A 19191-nucleotide genomic window follows, 5' to 3' on the forward strand; every position below is an offset into this window, starting at 1 on the left:
TAAAAGATTGCTTTCTTTTTTTTTTTTTAGACAGAGTCTCACTCTCACCCAGGCTGGAGTGCAATGGCGTGGTCTTGGCTCACTGCAACCTCCGCCTCGCGGGTTCAAACAATTCTCCAACCTCAGCCTCCCAAGTAGCTGGGACTACAGGCGCGTGCCACCACGCCCGGCTAATTTTTGTATTTTTAGTAGAGACGGGGTTTTGCTGTGTTGGCCAGGCTGGCCTCGATCTCCTGACCTTGTGATCCGCCCGCCTCGGCCTCCCAAAGTGCTAGGATTACAGGCATGAACCACCGTGCCCGGCTGATTGCATTTTTTTAAAAGACTGGAAGATTGCTAGGAGTATGAGTGGTTTTCCCATGCCCCTTCTCTGTTTTCCAAATTGCTTGTATTGTGGCTGCAGTCCTTTTATAATATGAAACAGGTAAATAACAACTTATGTTGTGGCTGCATCAAAGGGGTGAGAAACGAAAAGGAGAGGACAAAGCAAGATGTGCAGAGTTCGACCTTTCCAGGCTCTCTGAAAGTCAAGGTTTTGATCAATGTTATGAGGGAGGCCTGTGAAGTAGCTCAGATGGTCTTGAGCTTTCAGCATCATGGATTCTTCTTTTAGATCCCATCTTCCCTTCCCAACTCCCCCTTCCTCAATTCCTACCGCTTAAGTGTCCATAGGGCGATTTCTTTTTCACTGTTCAGAAGCTTTCTGCAAGATGTTCAAAATACTAGCGTTGGTTTGAGCAGCTAGTCTGTCTTGTGCTCTTGATTTGGGGGACTTAGCTTCTATTTAGATTTCTTTGAAGGTGGATGCCAGTGACCCAGGGTCTGTGGAAGAGTAAGAGCCACTTGTGAGGATGACTGAAGAGGCCACAAACTCTCAGATCCTGAGAGTGTAGGACAACTTGTGCCTTCTGCTAGTCCCAGGCCAGAATGGCCATCCTATCTTTAAAAAAGAAAGAAAGCAAGAAAAACGAAAGGTTATAGTTATTTCCCTAAGTACTATTTGAATTATTTTGTTAAATTAAGTATGGGAAAGAGGTTTGAACCCTTTTCCAGCTTAAATTTTTAAATAAATATACAGTTTTTAAGTAAAAGTGAGATATGATTCTTTAGAAATCATCTGACATTTAGCCAGGCATGGTGGTGTGTACCTGTAGTCCTAGCTACTCAGGAGGCTGAGGCAGGAGGATCCCTTGAGCCCAGGAGGTTGAGGCTGCAGTGAGCCATGATCATGCCAGTAATTCAGCCTGGGCAATAGAGGAAGACCTTATCTCTAAAAAAATAATAAAAAGACCTCACATTTAGACAATGTGGTAGTGTGCTGGTTCAGAAGGAGCCCAGCTATGCATGGCTAAGGGCAAATCCCTGAATGGAGAAGGAAATTGAAAAACGTTCACTAACCTGAGAAACAGTCTTTGGAAAAGGGTGATCTCAGGTTCTCATGCAGGACAATTTAGGAAAAAGAGAGCCAGCCAGGAGAAGGCTGAGAACTTATTCCCCATTAGTCAAAAATCTGCTTTAAGTCAAGATCCTGCAATGGCCTTTGACAACAAGCCCCTGAAAATCACCAGAACCAAGACTGGGCCTGGTGAGTGAGTACCTGCGCAGAGTTCTCGCTGCCGTGATTCAGTGCAAGTTAGAAACCTGTGCTCTTCTTTAGCCTGGGGAAAAACCAAAGTCCGCAAACCCAGCTCAACTCAGCAAACTTTTGTTGCCTGTGTGCTAACTATAAGGCATGTTGCTAGGTACTGTGGAAATTGTAAAGATACATAAGATAGGAACCTTCCTGAAAGCAGTAACACTTTAGTTGGGTAAAGGGATAAGGAGACACACACACACACACACACACACACACACACACCTTGCTACCTGTATTATATATATGAATATAAGAGAACTCCCTCTTTTTGAGGGATAATTTTAGAAGTAAAATCTCATATTTGAGCATATTTAAAAGGCCACTGTAAGGCTGGGTGCGGTTGCTCAGGCTTGTAATTCCAGCACTTTGGGAGGCCGAGGCAGGTGGATCACCTGAGGTCAGGAGTTCGAGACCAGCCTGGCCAACATGGCGAAACCCCGTCTCTCTACTAAAAATACAAAAAAAAATTAGCGGGGCATGATGGTGGGCGCCTGTAATCCCAGCTACTCAGGAGGCTAAGGCAGGAGAATTGCTTGAACCCGGGAGGCGGAGGTTGCAGTGAGCCGAGATGGCACCACTGCACTCCAGCCTGGGCAACAGAGTGAGACTCCCTAAAAAAAAAAAAGAAAAATTAATAAATAAAAGGCCAATGTAAAAGAGGCCTAACTATATTTAGGTTTTTCTTTTCCTTTAAATCTAATTCTAAATTATGGACCATTGTCAATATTTGTAGCCTCTTTCGTTGATTATAATAATAATCCTGAAAATGCCTTCTAAAGAATGCTGGCCCCTTGAGGGCAGGAGCAGTTTATCAGCTGTGTTTACTGTACCTGAAACAGCCCTCAGTGTTTGCTGGGCATTGTTAAATGAATGTGTAAAAGGTGAAAGACAAGACAGACATATTACAGGGGGACCTTACCCCCAGTGAGCTAATGATGACTTTCATAATTACCCTTCATTTTTTAAACACAATCTTCTGGGATATATTTTTAGTGTTCCACATGGTCTTCATCTTGATGCGTCTGTTTCACATGTGAACGTAAAGTTCGTGAGCATCTGGTTGAGGCTGAGGAATCACTGCTTTCAACATTCTCTGTGGCTTACATCCCTGCATTTTTATGATCACTGTAGTTTTAATCACTGACACTCCTGTGTTTTCATTTTCCACGAATTGCAAAATGCAATAAAAAATTCAAATATCGTAAACAAGCATGGCTATACTGACAAAGGCCAACATTTAACTGCTAGGTGAATTTCAAAAGCTCAGCATCTTTATCTAAAAAGCATAGTAGGGGTGCAGTGAAGTCAGAAGTCAAATTTTATTAGAGCTGAGGACAGCCTGTAGTAGCTTTTGCTTTTTCCCTGGTAGCTGGTCACTTGAATTTCAGACAGTTCTAGTAAAGAGAGAAAATAAATAACATTACAGGGTGAGCTAATCCTATGAACCCAGACCTGTAAATTTGTAGCAAAATGATACTTACCCTCACAGACTTGTGACTTAATCTCCTTAAGAGGCTTTTTTTTGAGCAAGGCTGAGACATCTCAGAAGATACTAAATCTGTGTCTATGAACCTGACCGCAAAAGAGTTCTTCCCTCCCAGGGTCTGGAGGGTGCGAGTGCCTGTCGGTCCGTGTGCTGTTTAACCCTCTGGTGCTGGACTCCGGGTCTCCCTCCGCTCTTTTCTCCCCAATGCAGAGCCCACGCTGGTGCGCTAACCTGCAGCGTCTCTGTGCTTCTCTTCTTACCTCCTCTTTCCCCTTCTCTTTCCCTCTTGCTGTGGTGTGTCCAGAAAAGGAAGTCGAGTTCCAGCGTGCACCTAATGGTGAGCCTTGCCTGCCCACCCATCGCCCACTCCATGCTGCCTGTGCCCGCCTGCCAGCCACGCAAACCTGTTCTGCCACGTGCGTGTGCCTCACTCATCCTCACTGCATGTCTGTGCTGTGTGGGCAGGTGTGGTCTGTCCTGCCAGGCGGGGGCCATTGCCCAAGGTCACCCAGTAGCCTAAAAAGTGGGCATTGGAAGGGGTGGTACGGCACCCCCTGCTGTGGAGCTTGGACAGACCCCAGCGGCCCAGGGTAGGATGTGAAGCTGGTAGGGACTTGGGGCAAGCAAGGGAGAGACCCTCACTCTCTGTCACCCAGAAGGAGAGGCCCTGCTTCCCAGGCATGAGCAGCTGCTTCCTACAGACTGGCAGCTGGAGGGCAACTGTGTGGTGGGCAGAGGAGCTGGTTGCAGGCTCCCACTTGTGAGTCTTGCTCTCCTGGCTCTGCCCCCGTGCAAATCCCATTCTCTCTAGCTGTGCCCAGTGGTTCATCCTGCCCACCCAGCCCTCGGGGGGACAGCTAACTCATCTTTCTCACGGGACACTGGGCACCAAGGGCAACACAGCAGCCTGAGTCATTATGAAACCATCCATTAAAACCAGAGGTGGGGGCCGGGCGCAGTGGCTCACGCCTGTAATCCTAGCACTTTGGGAGGCCGAGGCAGGTGGATCATGAGGTCAGGAGATTGAGACCATAACACGGTGAAACCCCGTCTCTACTAAAAATACAAAAAATTAGACAGGCATGGTGGTGGGCGCCTGTAGTCCCAGCTACTTGGGAGGCTGAGGCAGGAGAATGGTGTAAACCCAGGAGGCGGAGCTTGCAGTGAGCTGAGATTGCACCACTGCACTCCAGCCTGGGCGACAGAGCAAGACTCCGTCTCAAAAACAAAACAAAACAAAAAACCAGAGGTGGGGCCACTTGGGTGACATCCCAGCCCTCTGCAGGTTTTATGGGCACCCTGGGCCACTTGGGTGACATCCCAGCCCTCTGCAGGTTTTATGGGCACCCTGGAGTCTGCCCCCTGTGAGGGTCTTGGCCTCAGCTGGAATTTACAGGTAGGGCAGCCTTCTCTAACCAACCCCGAACAGGTCAGCATCATTCACTGTGCTAGGTGGGCTCTGCTTCTTGGTGGGAATGAGAGACAGCAGAGCTCCTGTGAGTTTAGACCCACCGTCTCACTCCTGGGACCCCTCTTCTCTAGCCTCTCGCAGTCTGTGGAGTCTTGTTCAGTGGAGTCACTTGGTGCCTGGCTTGAGGTTCCATGCCTAGCCCTGGGTTTGGGGATGTCTGAGCCATTGACAGCAAGTTGGCAGTGGACGGCTTCAGGTCTGGTCCAAGAGGCCTCCAGGCAAGAAGTAGGACAGTCAGGATGCTTTCTGTGTATGTCCTAGGAGAGAAGACACACATTCTAGCTGTCAATGTATCATCTGTGCCCTGTGCAGGGATGGTAGCCACACATTTGTCTCACTGCCTATTGAAGAACTTGCAGGCATCAGGCTGCTCCTCAGTGGCCCCCAACCCCACTGGAACTCAGTGAGATTGAGTACGCTGGTTAGGGAACTATCAGAGGCAAAGAACATCACATGGATATGGCTCCCTGCCCTGGAGATCAGCTTCCTTCCTTCCTTCCATCTTCCCCTTGCCCCTCCCTTGCTGTGCCCCTCCGTGTAATGTTTTTGTTTGTTTGTTTTTGTTTTTTTGAGATGGAGTCTTGCTCTGTCCTCCAGGCTGGAGTGCAGTGGCACAATCTTGGCTCACTGCAACCTCTGCCTCCCAGGTTCAAGCAATTCTCCTGCCTCAGCCTCCCGAGTAGCTGGGATTACAGGCATGTGCCATCATGCCCGGCTAATTTTTGTATTTTTAGTAGAGACAGGGTTTCACCATGTTGGCCAGGCTGGTCTTCAACTCCTGACCTCAGGTGATCCACCCGCCTTGGCCTCCCAAAGCGCTGGGATTACAGGCGTGAGCCACCGTGCCCGCCCACCACCATGTAGTTTTGAAAGGCAAGGAGATATCACTGGTGGTCATGGTGCTGTTGGGAATGTTGGCCTGTGTGTGGCCTACTCTGTCCTGGGGGCTGGATTCTGGGACTACAGCCACAGCCCTGCTGGGTTTCACCTGCCCCTCCCCAGAACACTGCCCTTCTAGCTGATCAGGCCTAAGATTTGTCAGGCAAAAAGGTGAACAGCACAGTCCTGACTCTGCTCCCTGAGGTCAGTGAATGCATTTTGTGTCTGAAAGGGACTTGCACCCCCATCCTCTGGACACCATCTCTTAGGCCAGGCATACTTTTCTTTTCTCCTTCCTCTTTGTTTCAGGCTTCAAGCTGGTGTTGTAAGAAGGAAATACAGGTGCTGGGTTGAAAGTGCAGCAGGAGACTGCCCACAGATAGGGGACCAGAGTTTCTGAATTTTGTGCTGCTTTCTTATAAACTACCCCCCTTTTCCCTGTACAGTGGGAAGAAGATCTTGAACTCTTTTGGGTCAGGTGTGGATTTTGCAATGACCTGGCACCTGTCATAAGCAGAGATCTCTGGAGGGATGCTTTAAAACGAGGCTTTGGGCTGGTCCCACCTTGAGGGTGCCCCCAGAGCTAGGTCTCTGGGCCCCACAAATACTTCCTCCGATCATCTCGCTAGCCATCGCTCCCATCTACACAGCGTTATGGAGGCCACCTCAGGCCTACCTCCTCCAGGCCAGGCCAGGGGGCAAGGGAGGTCTGGGAGTTGAACCTGAGTGGCCTTGGGGACTCTGGAGGAACTAAACCATCTGTTTTCTTGTCTCAGCCACAGAGCAACAACAAAAACAGTCTCGTAAGCCCAGCCCAAGAGCCCGCGCCCTTGCAGACGGCCATGGTACCTCCTGACTACAGCTTCTCTGCCTCTGCCCCTGGCTGCCTCCTGCCCCTTCCCTCTTCCTCCTCTCGTGCCCCCTCCCTGGCCTCCTGGGCCTGTTCCTTTCTTGGTTCCCATAGAGCTGACTGCGTTGTGTGCCGCCCTGTATGCCCCTTCCCCTTCGTTGTCCCGCCTGGCTGCGCTCCATCCCGCATGGCAGAACTGCTGCTCCTGCTCCTGCTCCTTTCGATGGTGGGGGGGAAGAGTGATCAGGGCTCTCAGCTGAACCTCCCAGGCCCAGCCCAGGACCCCTAGTGGGTCTGCTGTGGGGGCTGGGAAGGTGAGTTGCTTAGGAAAGGAGAGGGTAGGAGCTTTTCTGGGACCTGAACATCAGTTCTTGGAGGCTCCCTTGTAAAACCTGCCTCAGCCTCTCCTTTGCAAAGCCAGAAACAGGAAAGAGGGCTGGGGTCCCCACCTCTGGATGGTGCTGAGGTCTCCAGGCTCCTGGAGTGCCTCGTGCTGGCTAAGTTCTCTCTGGGCTCCTCCAGGGGTTCTGTTTGCTCTTGGAGCTCCCTCTGCTAGTGGTGGCTAACTAGAGAGTCAGCAGGGGGGTGACTGGGAAAGAGGGAGAGGTGATGTTGCCTGCTACTCCCCTCCTTCTTGCGGACCCTCATGCCACCTGACATGGTGGCGTGGGGCCAGGAACTAGGGAAGGCAGAAGGCGGGCGCAGTGGGCGGCTCTCTGGGCTCAGCTGGCTGAGGGGGCCTCCTGTCCTGGCTCTTTCTGGGAGACCTCATTCTTCTGCCCATGTTCCTGCCTCACACATTCCCCGTGATGAATGCTGTGGGCGGGGCCCGGCCTGTGCCCTCAGTCCCACAGCTCCTCCAGTATACCTGCCCCGTGGGAACTCCATGTGGAAAGAGCCCTCAGAACTGACAGGAATCAGGGACAGAGGCCCTTGCTGTCTCAGCCTCCTGGGCACTGGCACCTGCCAGGCCTCTCTTTCTTACCAGCCAGTGCTGCTGCCAAAATCCAGGGCTATCCCAGCTGCCCGGGACCCCAGTTGAGCCAGGACATTTTGTCTTCTGGAGATGGCTGGTGGGCAGGCCTCAGTGGTCATCATAGGGTCTGCGGGTGTCCTGGGATGCAGGTGGGGCTCCTCAGGGAAGCGCCATAGTCTGTCCCCAAGTTGGAAGGGTAATTTTTATCTTCTCTCACAGGAGCCACAAACCACTGTGGTACACAACGCTACAGATGGGATCAAGGTGAGTGGTCCTGAGCCTGCCTCCTGCTTTCCAGGTCGGCAGGAGACAGGTAGGCTGGGTCCCAGGGGTCTACAGGCTGCACCCTGAGGCCAAGGTGTTTGCAGAGGCTCAGCTGAAGTTAGCCTGTGCCCACAGTTGCTCCATGCTGAGGAAGGGCGTTATACCTTACGGAGCCCAGGCTTTGCAGTCAGACAGACCTGGTTTGAATCCTGGCCCTGGTCTGAATCCTGGCCCTGCACCTTAGTATCCTTTATCTGCAAATTGGGGATGATAATAATAGAATCTTCCTCCATATGTCGGAAGTTTAAATGAGAGTAAACATTCACTGAAAAAACAGGCAAGAGCATCTCCAGACCCTGGAGCGTTCTCCATGGCCTGACCGCTTTGTGCCCCTGGTGTTTTCACCAGCATTCCTGAACATCTGTTAAGCCCAGATACCATCCATGGCTCTGGTTTACAGAGGTGACAAGAGAAATTACCTGTTCAAACGGTGGGTGGGATGGGAGGCAGATAAAAAACCAATAAGCAAACAGATAAGATAAGCTGGGCACTGTGGCCCACACCTGTAATCCTCACACTTTGGGAGGACAACGTGGGCAGATCACCTGAGCTCAGGAGTTAGAGACCACCCTGGGCAACATGGTGAAACCCTGTCTCTACTAAAATACAAAAAAGTAGCCAGGTGTGGTGGCACGTGCCTGTAGTCCCAGCTACTTGGGAGGCTGAGGCACGATAATCGCTTGAGCCTGGGAGGCGGAGGTTGCAGTGAGCTGAGATCATGCCACTGCACTCCAGCTTGGGCTACGGAGTGAGACTTAATCTCTCAAAAAAATAAATAAGATAAAATCTAATGTCAATAGGTAATCTGAAGAAAATGGCACAAAGTAGAGAGAGGGCCAGGTGCGGTGCGGTGGCTCACGCGTGTAATCCTAGCACTTTGGGAGGCCAGGGCGGGCGGATCACTTGTCAGGAGTTCAAAACCAGCCTGGCCAACATGGCAAAACCCCATCTCTACTAAAGATACAAAAATTAGTTGGGGATGGTGGCACATGCCTGTAATCCCAGCTACCTGGGAGGCTGAGGCAGGAGAATTGCTTGAACCTGGGAGGCGGAGGTTGCAGTGAGCTGAAATCGTGCCACTGCACTTCAGCCTGGGCAACAGAGCAAGACTCCATCTAAAAAATGAAAAACAGAAAAACCCCACCAAAGTAGAGAGAGAGAGAGAACAGGGCCTTGAATTAAGTAGTCAGGAGAGGGCCTCTTTCGGGAGGTGATATCTGAGCTAGAAACTGAATGGTGGGTGGGAAGGAGGCAGCCAGGCCAGCTCTGAGGCTGAGTGCCCTAGGCAGAAGGAACTGAAGCTCAGATGTGGCCTGTGTAATCAGACAGAGGGAAGAGCAAAGTGAGACTGGAAGAACCATAGGAGAGTGATGAGGTTAGAGAAGCAGCAGGGCCTGCTGCAGAGGCCCTTGTAGGAGTTTGCATTTTCTTCCAGCAGCAAGGAGAAGCTATTGGGAGTTCTTAGCAGGAGTAATAGAATCTAGTTGACACTTTAAAACACCACTCTGGCCTCATGATCAAGAACTCTAGGCAGGGCCGGGCGCGGTGGCTCAGGCCTGTAATCCCTGCACTTTGGGAGGCCGAGGCGAGTGGATCGGCGGAGGTCAGGAGCTTGAGACCAGCCTGGCCAACATGATGAAACCCCATTTCTAATAAAAATACAAAAATTAGCCAGGCGTGGTGGCAGGCACCTGTAATCCCAGCTACTCAGGAGGCTGAGGCAGGAGAATCACTTAAACCCAGGAGGCAGAGGTTGCAGTGAGCCGAGATCATGCCATTGCACTTCAGCCTGTGCAACAAGAGCAAAACTCCGTTTCAAAAAAAAAAAGACAAACTCTAGGGAGGAGGTAAGCGTGGAAGTTAGGGAGACCATGAAGCTGTTACCATGGTTCAGGTGTGAGATGCTGGTGGCCTGGAGTCAGGTTGTAGCTGTGCATTGGAAGTGAAGAGGAAAGACATGGGGTTTACTTTGGAGGCAGAACCAAAAGATTTTATTTTAGATTGGGTGATCTGAATATAAGGGAAAAAGAGAAAGAGAAGGATTGAGGATGACTTCAGGTTTTAGCCTGAGTAACTGGGTAGATGGTGGCATTTACCAACTGGGGGAAGACTAGGGAGGGGATTTGGGAGGAGTCAGACAGCCAGGGTGGAAGCAGAACTTTCCACAATTCCTCCTTGCACCTCTTGTAGGAGCACAAACTCTGCTTTTGTTCTGCTTTGCTCCTCTGGCTTCCAAGGGATGGAGCATATAGAAACATGTTCTTTTTGGCCTACAGGGCTCCACAGAGAGCTGCAACACCACCACAGAAGATGAGGACCTCAAAGGTAGGTGCTGGCCCTTGGAGGGGAAAGGACTCCAGCAGTGACCCAGGTACCTGGGCTCCAATGGGGCACCTGCCTTTTCTGTCCCCAGAACTGGGAATGCTGGCTCCTATGCCCCTAGGAGAGGGCTTGGTATAAAAGCTACTTTCCATGAGTCAAGATATGAGGCCCCTGCCTGGTGTTGCTCAGCTGGGCAAGAGGCTTCTCTTCTTTGACCCCAAGTCTAAAATAGCTAAGCTAGAGATTCTCCAGGGGCCAGGGCTCAGAGAACTGTTCCTGTTGCTGATAATGATGTGCCATCCCAGAACAGGGGTACCCCAAGTCCCTGCCGAAGTAGCCTGTAAGTGTCATGAGTCATCAATAGAGTGACCAATCGTCCTGGTTTTCCCTGGACACAGAACTTTTGGTTTTAAGACTGTGATAGGCCAGGAGTGCTGGCTCACACCTGTAATACCCAGAACTTTGGGAGGGCCAGGGCAGAAGGATTGCTTGAGACCAGGAGTCTGAGACAAGCTTGGGCAACATAGCAAGACCTTGTTTCTATTAAAAAAAAAAAAAAAAAAAATTTAGGAACAAATAAATAGGCCAGCTGCGGTGACTCACACCTGTAATCCCAGCACTTTGGGAGGCCGAGGCAAGCGGATCACTTGAGGTCAGGAGTTCAAAACCAGCCTGGCCAACATGATGAAACCCCGTCTCTACTAAAAATACAAAAAAAGGCCGGGCGTACTGGCTCACGCCTGTAATCCCAACACTTTGGGAGGCTGAGGTGGGTGGATCACCTGAAGGTCAGGAGTTCAAGACCAGCCTGACCAACACGGTGAAACCCCATCTCTACTAAAAATATAAAAAATTAGCCAGGTGTGGTGGCAGTTGCCTGTAATCTCAGCTACTCGGGAGGCTGAGGTGGGAGAATCGCTTGAACCTGGGAGGTGGAGGTTGCAGTGAGCCAAGATCACCCCATTGCACTCCAGCCTGGGCAACAGGAGCAAAACTTCTTCTGAAAAAAAAAAAAAAAAAAAAAAAAAAATTAGCCAGGTGTGGTGGTGGGGTCCTGTAATCCCAGCTACTTGGGAGGCTGAGGCATGAAAATGGCTTGAACCTGGGAGGTGGAGGTTGCAGTGAGCTGAGATCGTACCACTGCACTCCAGCCTGGGTGACAGAGCGAGACTCTGTCTCAAAGAAAAAAAAAAAACAAAAAAAAACAAATATATAAATAAATATAAAACCCAGATAGTCCTGGGAACACTGGGATGAGTTGGTCACTCTAGTCCTAGGATTTTGGCCCGAATGATGGAGTTGGAACCAATCTGACAACCGTGAGGCCACATTTGGTCATGTCCTGGTGGGCCTGTAAGGACCACTAGCCTAAGCTTGGGCCTGGCTAGAGTGCCAGAGGGTTGGGAGGGCATGGCAGGCCAGACCTCTGGGAATCTCTGTCCTGCTCTTTGGTTGGGCCTCCTGGAATTGCTCCCTTTGCCTGAATTCAGTAAGTGACCTTGGGCCAGGCCATCAGAAAAGACAGAGGAACACTCTAGGACAGAGCTGGGAGAGCATGCCCTGGGTGGCAAGGGGGCACCAAACCTTTTGGAACCAAAAAAATAGCAGAAAGCTATGAGGAAGTGAATCATAGTAGCTCCAGGCCCCTGTGAGTGAGGTCAGATCAGTTTTGATTCCAGCACTGCTGGCAACATAGGAGGCACTGTCACTGCTGGGCTCTGGACCCTGTGGCCTGGCCCCCTGGAACATCTTCCCCAGGATCAGGGGTCCTTGGACAGGCTGTTGTAAGGCTGGTCTGGAAGCCACAGCCCAGGTCTGGGCACCTGCCTGGTGCCCTCAGCTGGGAGGCCTATGTCGTCCAGTGTCTGCAGCAGCCTGAGGCGAGGCGTCCCCTTGCCCCGGCTCTGCAGCGCCATGGGCTCGGGTCCTGTCCGGCTTGCTCGCTCACCTGCCTTGTTCTGTTTGTTTTGGCTGCTCTGCCTTGCCCTGCCCTGCCCTGCCCTGGCTGGCTAGCTGCCCCGCTCCGCACTGGGAATGGCAGCTCGGTGCCTGAAGGACGGAGCTCCCGGGACAGAACAGCCCCCTCTGCAGGCATGCAGCCCCAGCCTTCTCTCTGCTCCTCAGCCAGTAAGTGTGAGGGAGGCACATTCTGGCTTCCGTCTCCCTGGCTCGTCCTGAAGCCCTTCAGGGACCCCCACCACAGCTGTCAGTCCCACCCAGCTGCCCGTGGTAGTAAGCTCCGGGAGCATGGCCTCTGCTAGGGGTGGGGGATAGATGGAGGTGCTGTTGAGACCAGGCAGGGGCCCCTGAGTCTGGGGCCCAAAGAAATATGAGAAGAGTGGGTGGAAGAACATGGCCTGGGATGGGGGGAGTAGAATGCCCCCAGGATGTGCAGTGGGCCTTGCCTCAGCGCCGAGCCAGGAAGAAGGGCAGAGTCGGAAGTCAGGTCTGTGGGGGTGGGAGTGGGGTGATGGGGAATACGTGACAGCGAGGAACTGTGTTGGGGATGTAGTGCTTCCTGAGTCTCAGCATAACATATTAAGAGCATGGGGTCAGAGGCAAGATAGATGTGAATTTAAATCCCAGCTATGCTGCCTTCAAGAGTGTGAAGTTTAACTTCCCAGAGCTGCAGATTCCTTATCTGTAATGTGGAAATAAAATGGCACACACCTCAGAGCCTTGTTAGATAAAAGACAAGGCAGTAGGAAATCTTGATACAGTGCCTCGCTGGGTTATCAGTAGCTCATCCTCATATTTCTAGTTACATCTGTGCTGGAGGATGCCTTTGTTTGCTGCTTTTCCTCCCACCATCTATCCTTGCAGAGTTTCTAAGCACAACCCTCTTCGCCCGTGGGGCCCCAGTCAGGTCATCCAAATGGGTCTGGTGGGGTTGGAGAGGGTGTGTGTGTTGTGGGTGCACACCTGCCTGCTGCTTTAGGAAGCCGATCGAACTCTTTGCTTCCCTTAACCTGCTGCTTGCTCACCTGGAGCTGTGGCCTAGCAGGGCTAATGGCTGTGGGGCCCCCTCCTGGACGTGCCTTTGGCTGCGCTGCCCTGTCCCAGCTGTGCTGCTTGGCTGTGCTGGCCCGGCCGGGCCGTGGTGGTGCTGTTGTAACGCTTGCAGTTGTCTTGCAGCCTTTTGCTCCTGTGAGGAAAGCGTTGTGGCCTGGGCAAGCCCAGGGCTCGGGTTAGGATGAGCCCAAGCTCAACCCAAGCTCTCCCCTACCCTGGTGGCAGCCCCTGCTGATAGTGGCATTCCCTATAAGAGAAGCCCATGCTGGCAGGACATCACCAGCTGTCCCTTGGCTTGGGATGGGTTGGGGAGGAGGGCTCTGGAGGGCACCACCTCTGCCTGCCTGTCAGTCTGAGGCCTGTCTGGTTTTCCTGAGGAACACATCCTGGCATGAGAGCTGGTGTGAAATGTGCAGCTTTCCCAAGCCTCGAGAGGTAAACAGAGCAGCCTCTCTGGTACAGGCTGTCCCAAGTTTTTACAATTCTGGGATCATTTCTCCCAGAAAAGCCCTGTGGAGTTGATGAGCAGTGGGAAGCATCCATCCTAGGGTTCTGATGGTCCTTTGGCACCCCAGCCCTAGCTGGATTCTGCTGTCAGACTACCTGTTGCCCAAGGCTGGGTCCTGGCCACTGAATGAAGGCTACAAGTAGGGGTGGTGATTGAGACCTGACTGAGCCCCTTCAGGTGAGAGAAGTAAATTGGGGGTGGAAGCAGCCTTATTGGGAGATGCTTGTGAGAGAGGCTGCTCACACAGGGGAGGGGCTCACAGCATTCACGATGTACCAGGCTCCTCACCTGTTAAAGGCAAGCATGTTTTCTGCAACCTGATTGTTGATGGAGAGGGAGGCAAAGGCCAAAGAACCATAACTAATGGCTGGGCTTCAGGAGGAAGTGGTCATTGTCTCCGCAGACTGCAGAGAGGGAGATGGAAGGGAAGTTGGGTTCGCTCTTCCTGCCAAGGGTCCTAAGACAGAGAAGAGGGATGTCTTTGTCATAAGCGATCACAGGGGACTCCTGAGGACTGGGGAAGGCTCTCTGTCACTTGGGAGGTTCCCCAGTAGGTAAATTGGTGGATTTTTCTCCCCCACAGTACGAAAACAGGAGATCATTAAGATTACAGAACAGCTGATTGAAGCCATCAACAATGGGGACTTTGAGGCCTACACGTAAGTAGAGACCCATTTTTTTTGTGAGCTAAGTCATCTCCCAAGGCCTTCCCTGCTTCCAGACAACAATTAGGACCCTGGGGAAAGGGAGGTTGGACCTTGGGGAAAGTATCTGAGTTAAGCCCTCTCCTAAGCTGGGAGCCCTTCCAGGTAGATTCCCTGAGCTCACCCACGGTGTCCTGGCGGTGGGCCGAAAGCACAGGGCTGAGCGGCTCAGCAGGCAGGCCTGGAAGATCTTCGCTGTCTTGTCTGGCATGGCCACAGCTAGCCTGCTGCTACTGGATAGACACCGCTGATAAGGAAGGAAGACAAGTCACTCCATAGAAGCCTGATAGGCTACTTTGTTTTTCTCCCTGCAGGAAGATTTGTGATCCAGGCCTCACTTCCTTTGAGCCTGAGGCCCTTGGTAACCTCGTGGAGGGGATGGATTTCCATAAGTTTTACTTTGAGAATCGTGAGTGGGTTCGTGCTGCTGATACACTCCTGCCTGCCCCTTCACCCCTTTGCCTCTGTCTCCTGCTCACCTTCTCATCCCAGTTGCCCACTTTTCCCTTATTTGACCTTCGTGCTGCACTTCTACTCTGTATGCTTGCCCCCTTGTGCCCCGATGGTTGTAAACAGGCACCTTTGAAGGCCCTGCTTTCCTAAGCGCCAAGTGCCATTCATTCTGCTGCTGCCTTGTGGCAGTGCCAGTCACCACAATCAAGCTCACTTATTTCTTGCCGGGCTCGGTGGCTCAGGCCTGTAATCCCAGCACTTTGGGAGGCTGAGGCTGGCGGATCACGAGGTCAGGAGATCGAGGCCATCCTGGCTAACACGGTGAAACCCCATCTCTACTAAAAATAAAAAAAATTAGCCGGGCGTGGTGGCAGCGCCTGTAGTCCCAGCTACTCGGGAGGCTGAGGCAGGAGAATGCTGTGAACCTGGGAGGCAGAGCTTGCAGTGAGCCAAGATCAGGCCACTGCACTCCAGCCTGGGCAACAGAGCGAGACTCTCTTTCCAAGACGGATTGGAAGGAAACCCTTTGAGATTAGGTTGAGATGATCTCAGCACGTAAGAACTAAGCTCTGTGTCTGCAGGTTTCACAATAGAGGAAATTAAAACCAGGATAAGAATGTGCAAACCAGGGCACTGTTGGTGATTTGTGAGATCGGAAGTTGTGGCTAGAATCTTCCTGACTGTGGAGGAAGGCAGACGTCTTGTGTGGGGGGTGGGGTGTACATTCTGGACAGTTCGTGGAAAATAAGGGGATAAGAAGCTGAACCATCACCCCCTCCCATCTTTCTCTCTGCTCTATGAGACGCTCCCCCTCCTTATTTTTATCTCTTCCCACTTTATGCTGGGCCTTCCCGATCCTGCCCTGAGTTATAGTTAGTCACTAACTTCTCCGCTGACTCCCGCCCTTATCACATCTCAGCTACATATATAAACTCTCTGTTATTTAAGTAATTCTATTAGCCAGAAGCAATTCCAGAGTTTATATTAGTACTAGGAAGGTGTCATGTAGCCCCTGACTAACATTTGAATTGAACTAAAATGTGAATCTCAATAAAAGCAACACAGTTTTCACAGCATATGCTGATAGTGGCAATCCAACTTCTTTTGCCTTTTCCCCAGAGAATCCTGGGAATATCCTCAGCTTGGTGCTTTGATGATTCTATTTCAGCTTTGGTGCCTTAAAAAAAAAAAATTACAAATCAATTTTGAATGGTTTAAGTTCATGATTTTGTTCTGCAGCCCTAGCTAGGGGTGAGCTGAGCCTTATGAAATCTAAACTCAGCCTAACAGAATAGAAAATCTATAGGCTTTAGTTAAGAGTCACGTGGTCCTGAGTTCAGGTGTGTGATTTGAGCAAATTATTCCTTGAGCCTATTTCCTCATCTTATAATGAAGAAAATATTATCCACCAAGAAATGCAGCTCGGGCATGTAAAACCCCAGCACAATGCCTGATTAAAAGAGCAGCAGGTACTGTCATTGTTACCCATCTTTCTGTTCCTTTTGGTTAAAGGAGACTAATGTAATGTGGCATCCTGGCCTCTGGAGGGTGTTCGGGGATTCGGTGGGGGGGACTTGGAGATTCTGGGAGTGGTTGCTCGGGAGATGGTAAGACTTGGAAGTGCCCAGGTCTGATGTCCTCTTACCTACCCCACCCTGCCCTGCAGTCCTGTCCAAGAACAGCAAGCCTATCCATACCACCATCCTAAACCCACATGTCCACGTGATTGGGGAGGACGCAGCATGCATCGCCTACATCCGCCTCACCCAGTACATCGACGGGCAGGGTCGGCCTCGCACCAGCCAGTCAGAAGAGACCCGGGTCTGGCACCGTCGGGATGGCAAGTGGCTCAATGTCCACTATCACTGCTCAGGGGCCCCTGCTGCACCGCTGCAGTGAGCTCAGCCACAGGTGCACCTGGTTGAGGGGGGGAGAGGGGCTGGGAGGGCCTGGGATAGGTGGGGTCAGAGGAAGAAGAGAAGGCTGGGAGGTGGTCCTGGGAGAGGAGGTGTGGGCCATCCCAGAGAACTGGCAAAGCCTGGCAGAATGGTTGCAATAAGTTATGCTTGGAAATCAGACAGACTGGGGTCTGGCTCCGTGACTCCAAATTGGATGACCTCAGACAGGTTACTTCCCCTCCCTAAACTGTTTCCTTAGCTGTCACAGAAAGGCAGAGAGTGGTGCCTACCTCATGTAATCATTGTGAGGATTAAGTAAGATACTATAAGTAAAGCACTTAGTGCTTAGCAAATGGGAGGCAGTTTTGTATTTAAGCATTAGCTTCACCCACTTTCCCCACCTTCTCAGGCCGACTTGGCCATGTGTTTAGCGTGCTAAAGTCACTGGAACTCATCTGTGTGCTCATTGTCCTCTGTTCTGTTACCACATTCTGTCCTGTTTGACAGGGGCATTAGGAGATTCCAGCCTGAGGTCGAACCTTCGCAGCCAGTGGCTCTGGAGGGCCTGAGTGACAGCGGCAGTCCTGTTTGAGGTTTAAAACAATTCAATTACAAAAGCGGCAGCAGCCAATGCACGCCCCTGCATGCAGCCCTCCCGCCCGCCCTTCGTGTCTGTCTCTGCTGTACCGAGGTGTTTTTTACATTTAAGAAAAAAAAAAAGAAAAAAAGATTGTTTTAAAAAAAAGGAATCCGTACCATGATGCGTTTTAAAACCACCGACAGCCCTTGGGTTGGCAAGAAGGCAGGAGTATGTATGAGGTCCATCCTGGCATGAGCAGCGGCTCACCCACCGGCCTTGAAGAGGTGAGCTTGACCTCTCTGGTCCCCATGGACTCAGGGGGACCAGGCAAGAACTCTGACAGAGCTTTGGGGGCCGTGATGTGATTGCAGCTCCTGAGGTGGCCTGCTTACCCCAGGTCTAGGAATGGACTTCTTTGGAACTTGCATAGTCGCCTAGAATGGGGCTGATGAGAACATCGTGACCATCAGACCTACTTCGGAGAGAATGCAGAGCTCCCAGCCTGCTGTGGAGGCAGCTGAGAAGTGGTGGCCTCAGGACTGAGGGCCCGGACGTTGCTGTACTGTCTTGTTTAGTGTAGAAGGGAAGAGAGTTGGTGCTGCAGAAGTGTACCCGCCATGAAGCCGATGAGAAACCTCGTGTTAGTCTGACATGCACTCACTCATCCATTTCTATAGGATGCACAATGCATGTGGGCCCTGATATTGAGGCCTTATCCCTGCAGCTAGGAGGGGGAGGGGTTGTTGCTGCTTTGCTTCGTGTTTTCTTCTAACTCGGCAAGGAGAGAGCCGGGCCCTGGTCAGGGCTCCCGTGCCGCCTTTGGCGGTTCTGTTTCTGTGCTGATCTGGACCATCTTTGTCTTGCCTTTTCACGGTAGTGGTCCCCATGCTGACCCTCATCTGGGCCTGGGCCCTCTGCCAAGTGCCCCTGTGGGATGGGAGGAGTGAGGCAGTGGGAGAAGAAGTGGTGGTCGTTTCTATGCACTCAGGCTGCCTTTGGGGCTGCCTCCCTTCTTACTCTTCCTTGCTGCACGTCCATCTCTTTCCCTGTCTTTGAGATTGACCTGACTGCTCTGGCAAGAAGAAGAGGTGTCCTTACAGAGGCCTCTTTACTGACCAACTGAAGTATAGACTTACTGCTGGACAATCTGCATGGGCATCACCCCTCCCCGCATGTAACCCAAAAGGTGTCCAGAGCCAAGGCTTCTACCTTCATTGTCCCTCTCTGTGCTCAAGGAGTTCCATTCCAGGAGGAAGAGATCTATACCCTAAGCAGATAGCAAAGAAGATAATGGAGGAGCAATTGGTCATGGCCTTGGTTTCCCTCAAAACAACGCTGCAGATTTATCTGCACAGACATCTCCACTTTTGGGGGAAAGGTGGGTAGATTCCAGTTCCCTGGACTACCTTCAGGAGGCACGAGAGCTGGGAGAAGAGGCAAAGCTACAGGTTTACTTGGGAGCCAGCTGAGAAGAGAGCAGACTCACAGGTGCTGGTGCTTGGATTTAGCCAGGCTCCTCCGAGCACCTCATGCATGTCCCAGCCCCTGGGCCCTAGCCCTTTCCTGCCCTGCAGTCTGCAGTGCCAGCACGCAGATCCCTTCACCGCAGGGTTTCGTTTTGCTGGCTTGAAGACAAATGGTCTTAGAATTCATTGAGACCCATAGCTTCATATGGCTGCTCCAGCCCCACTTCTTAGCATTCTTACTCCTCTTCTGGGGCTAATGTCAGCATCTATAGACAATAGACTATTAAAAAATCACCTTTTAAACAAGAAATGGAAGGCATTTGATGCAGAATTTTTGCATGACAACATAGAAATAATTTAAAAATAGTGTTTGTTCTGAATGTTGGTAGACCCTTCATAGCTTTGTTACAATGAAACCTTGAACTGAAGATATTTAATAAAATAACCTTTAAACAGTCCATTGTGTTACTGCTCTTGGAGGTTTACGGCCAGAGGCGTAGATTTTAGCAGCCTGGGTTACCAGGTTGGAAAGAATACCTCCTCCTACTCCCTTTGGATCCTTTTGAGAATAAAACTTCCTCATGCCTGTAATCCCAGTACTTTGGCAGGCCGAGGCGGGCGAATCA

General features: G+C 51.4%; 1 protein-coding gene across 33 annotated transcripts in view; it reads left to right on the top strand.

Annotated features, from left to right (window-relative positions):
• The window catches only part of CAMK2G (calcium/calmodulin dependent protein kinase II gamma), a 62379-nt gene extending 43356 nt beyond the window's left edge, over positions 1–19023 (top strand). For 4 of the 33 annotated variants that reach the window (XM_063637569.1, XM_063637564.1, XM_063637572.1 and 1 more), the window contains 5 exons: positions 7518–7562; positions 9899–9947; positions 14048–14123; positions 14483–14577; positions 16288–16532. In XM_063637569.1, the coding sequence (XP_063493639.1) occupies positions 7518–7562; positions 9899–9947; positions 14048–14123; positions 14483–14577; positions 16288–16520 (498 nt within the window). In that variant the 3' untranslated portion in view covers positions 16521–16532. Of the gene's footprint in view, positions 1–3426; positions 3460–6248; positions 6318–7517; positions 7563–9898; positions 9948–11957; positions 12072–14047; positions 14124–14482; positions 14578–16287; positions 16533–17026 lie in introns of those variants that run through there. The other 29 variants (XM_055275697.2, XM_055275703.2, XM_063637553.1 and 26 more) reach the window with 20 other exon arrangements.
• Positions 19024–19191: the final 168 nt, after the last annotated feature.

The sequence above is a fragment of the Symphalangus syndactylus genome, chromosome 4 (genome assembly GCF_028878055.3).
Source record: "Symphalangus syndactylus isolate Jambi chromosome 4, NHGRI_mSymSyn1-v2.1_pri, whole genome shotgun sequence".
In the NCBI taxonomy this organism is placed as follows: Eukaryota; Metazoa; Chordata; class Mammalia; order Primates; family Hylobatidae; genus Symphalangus; species Symphalangus syndactylus.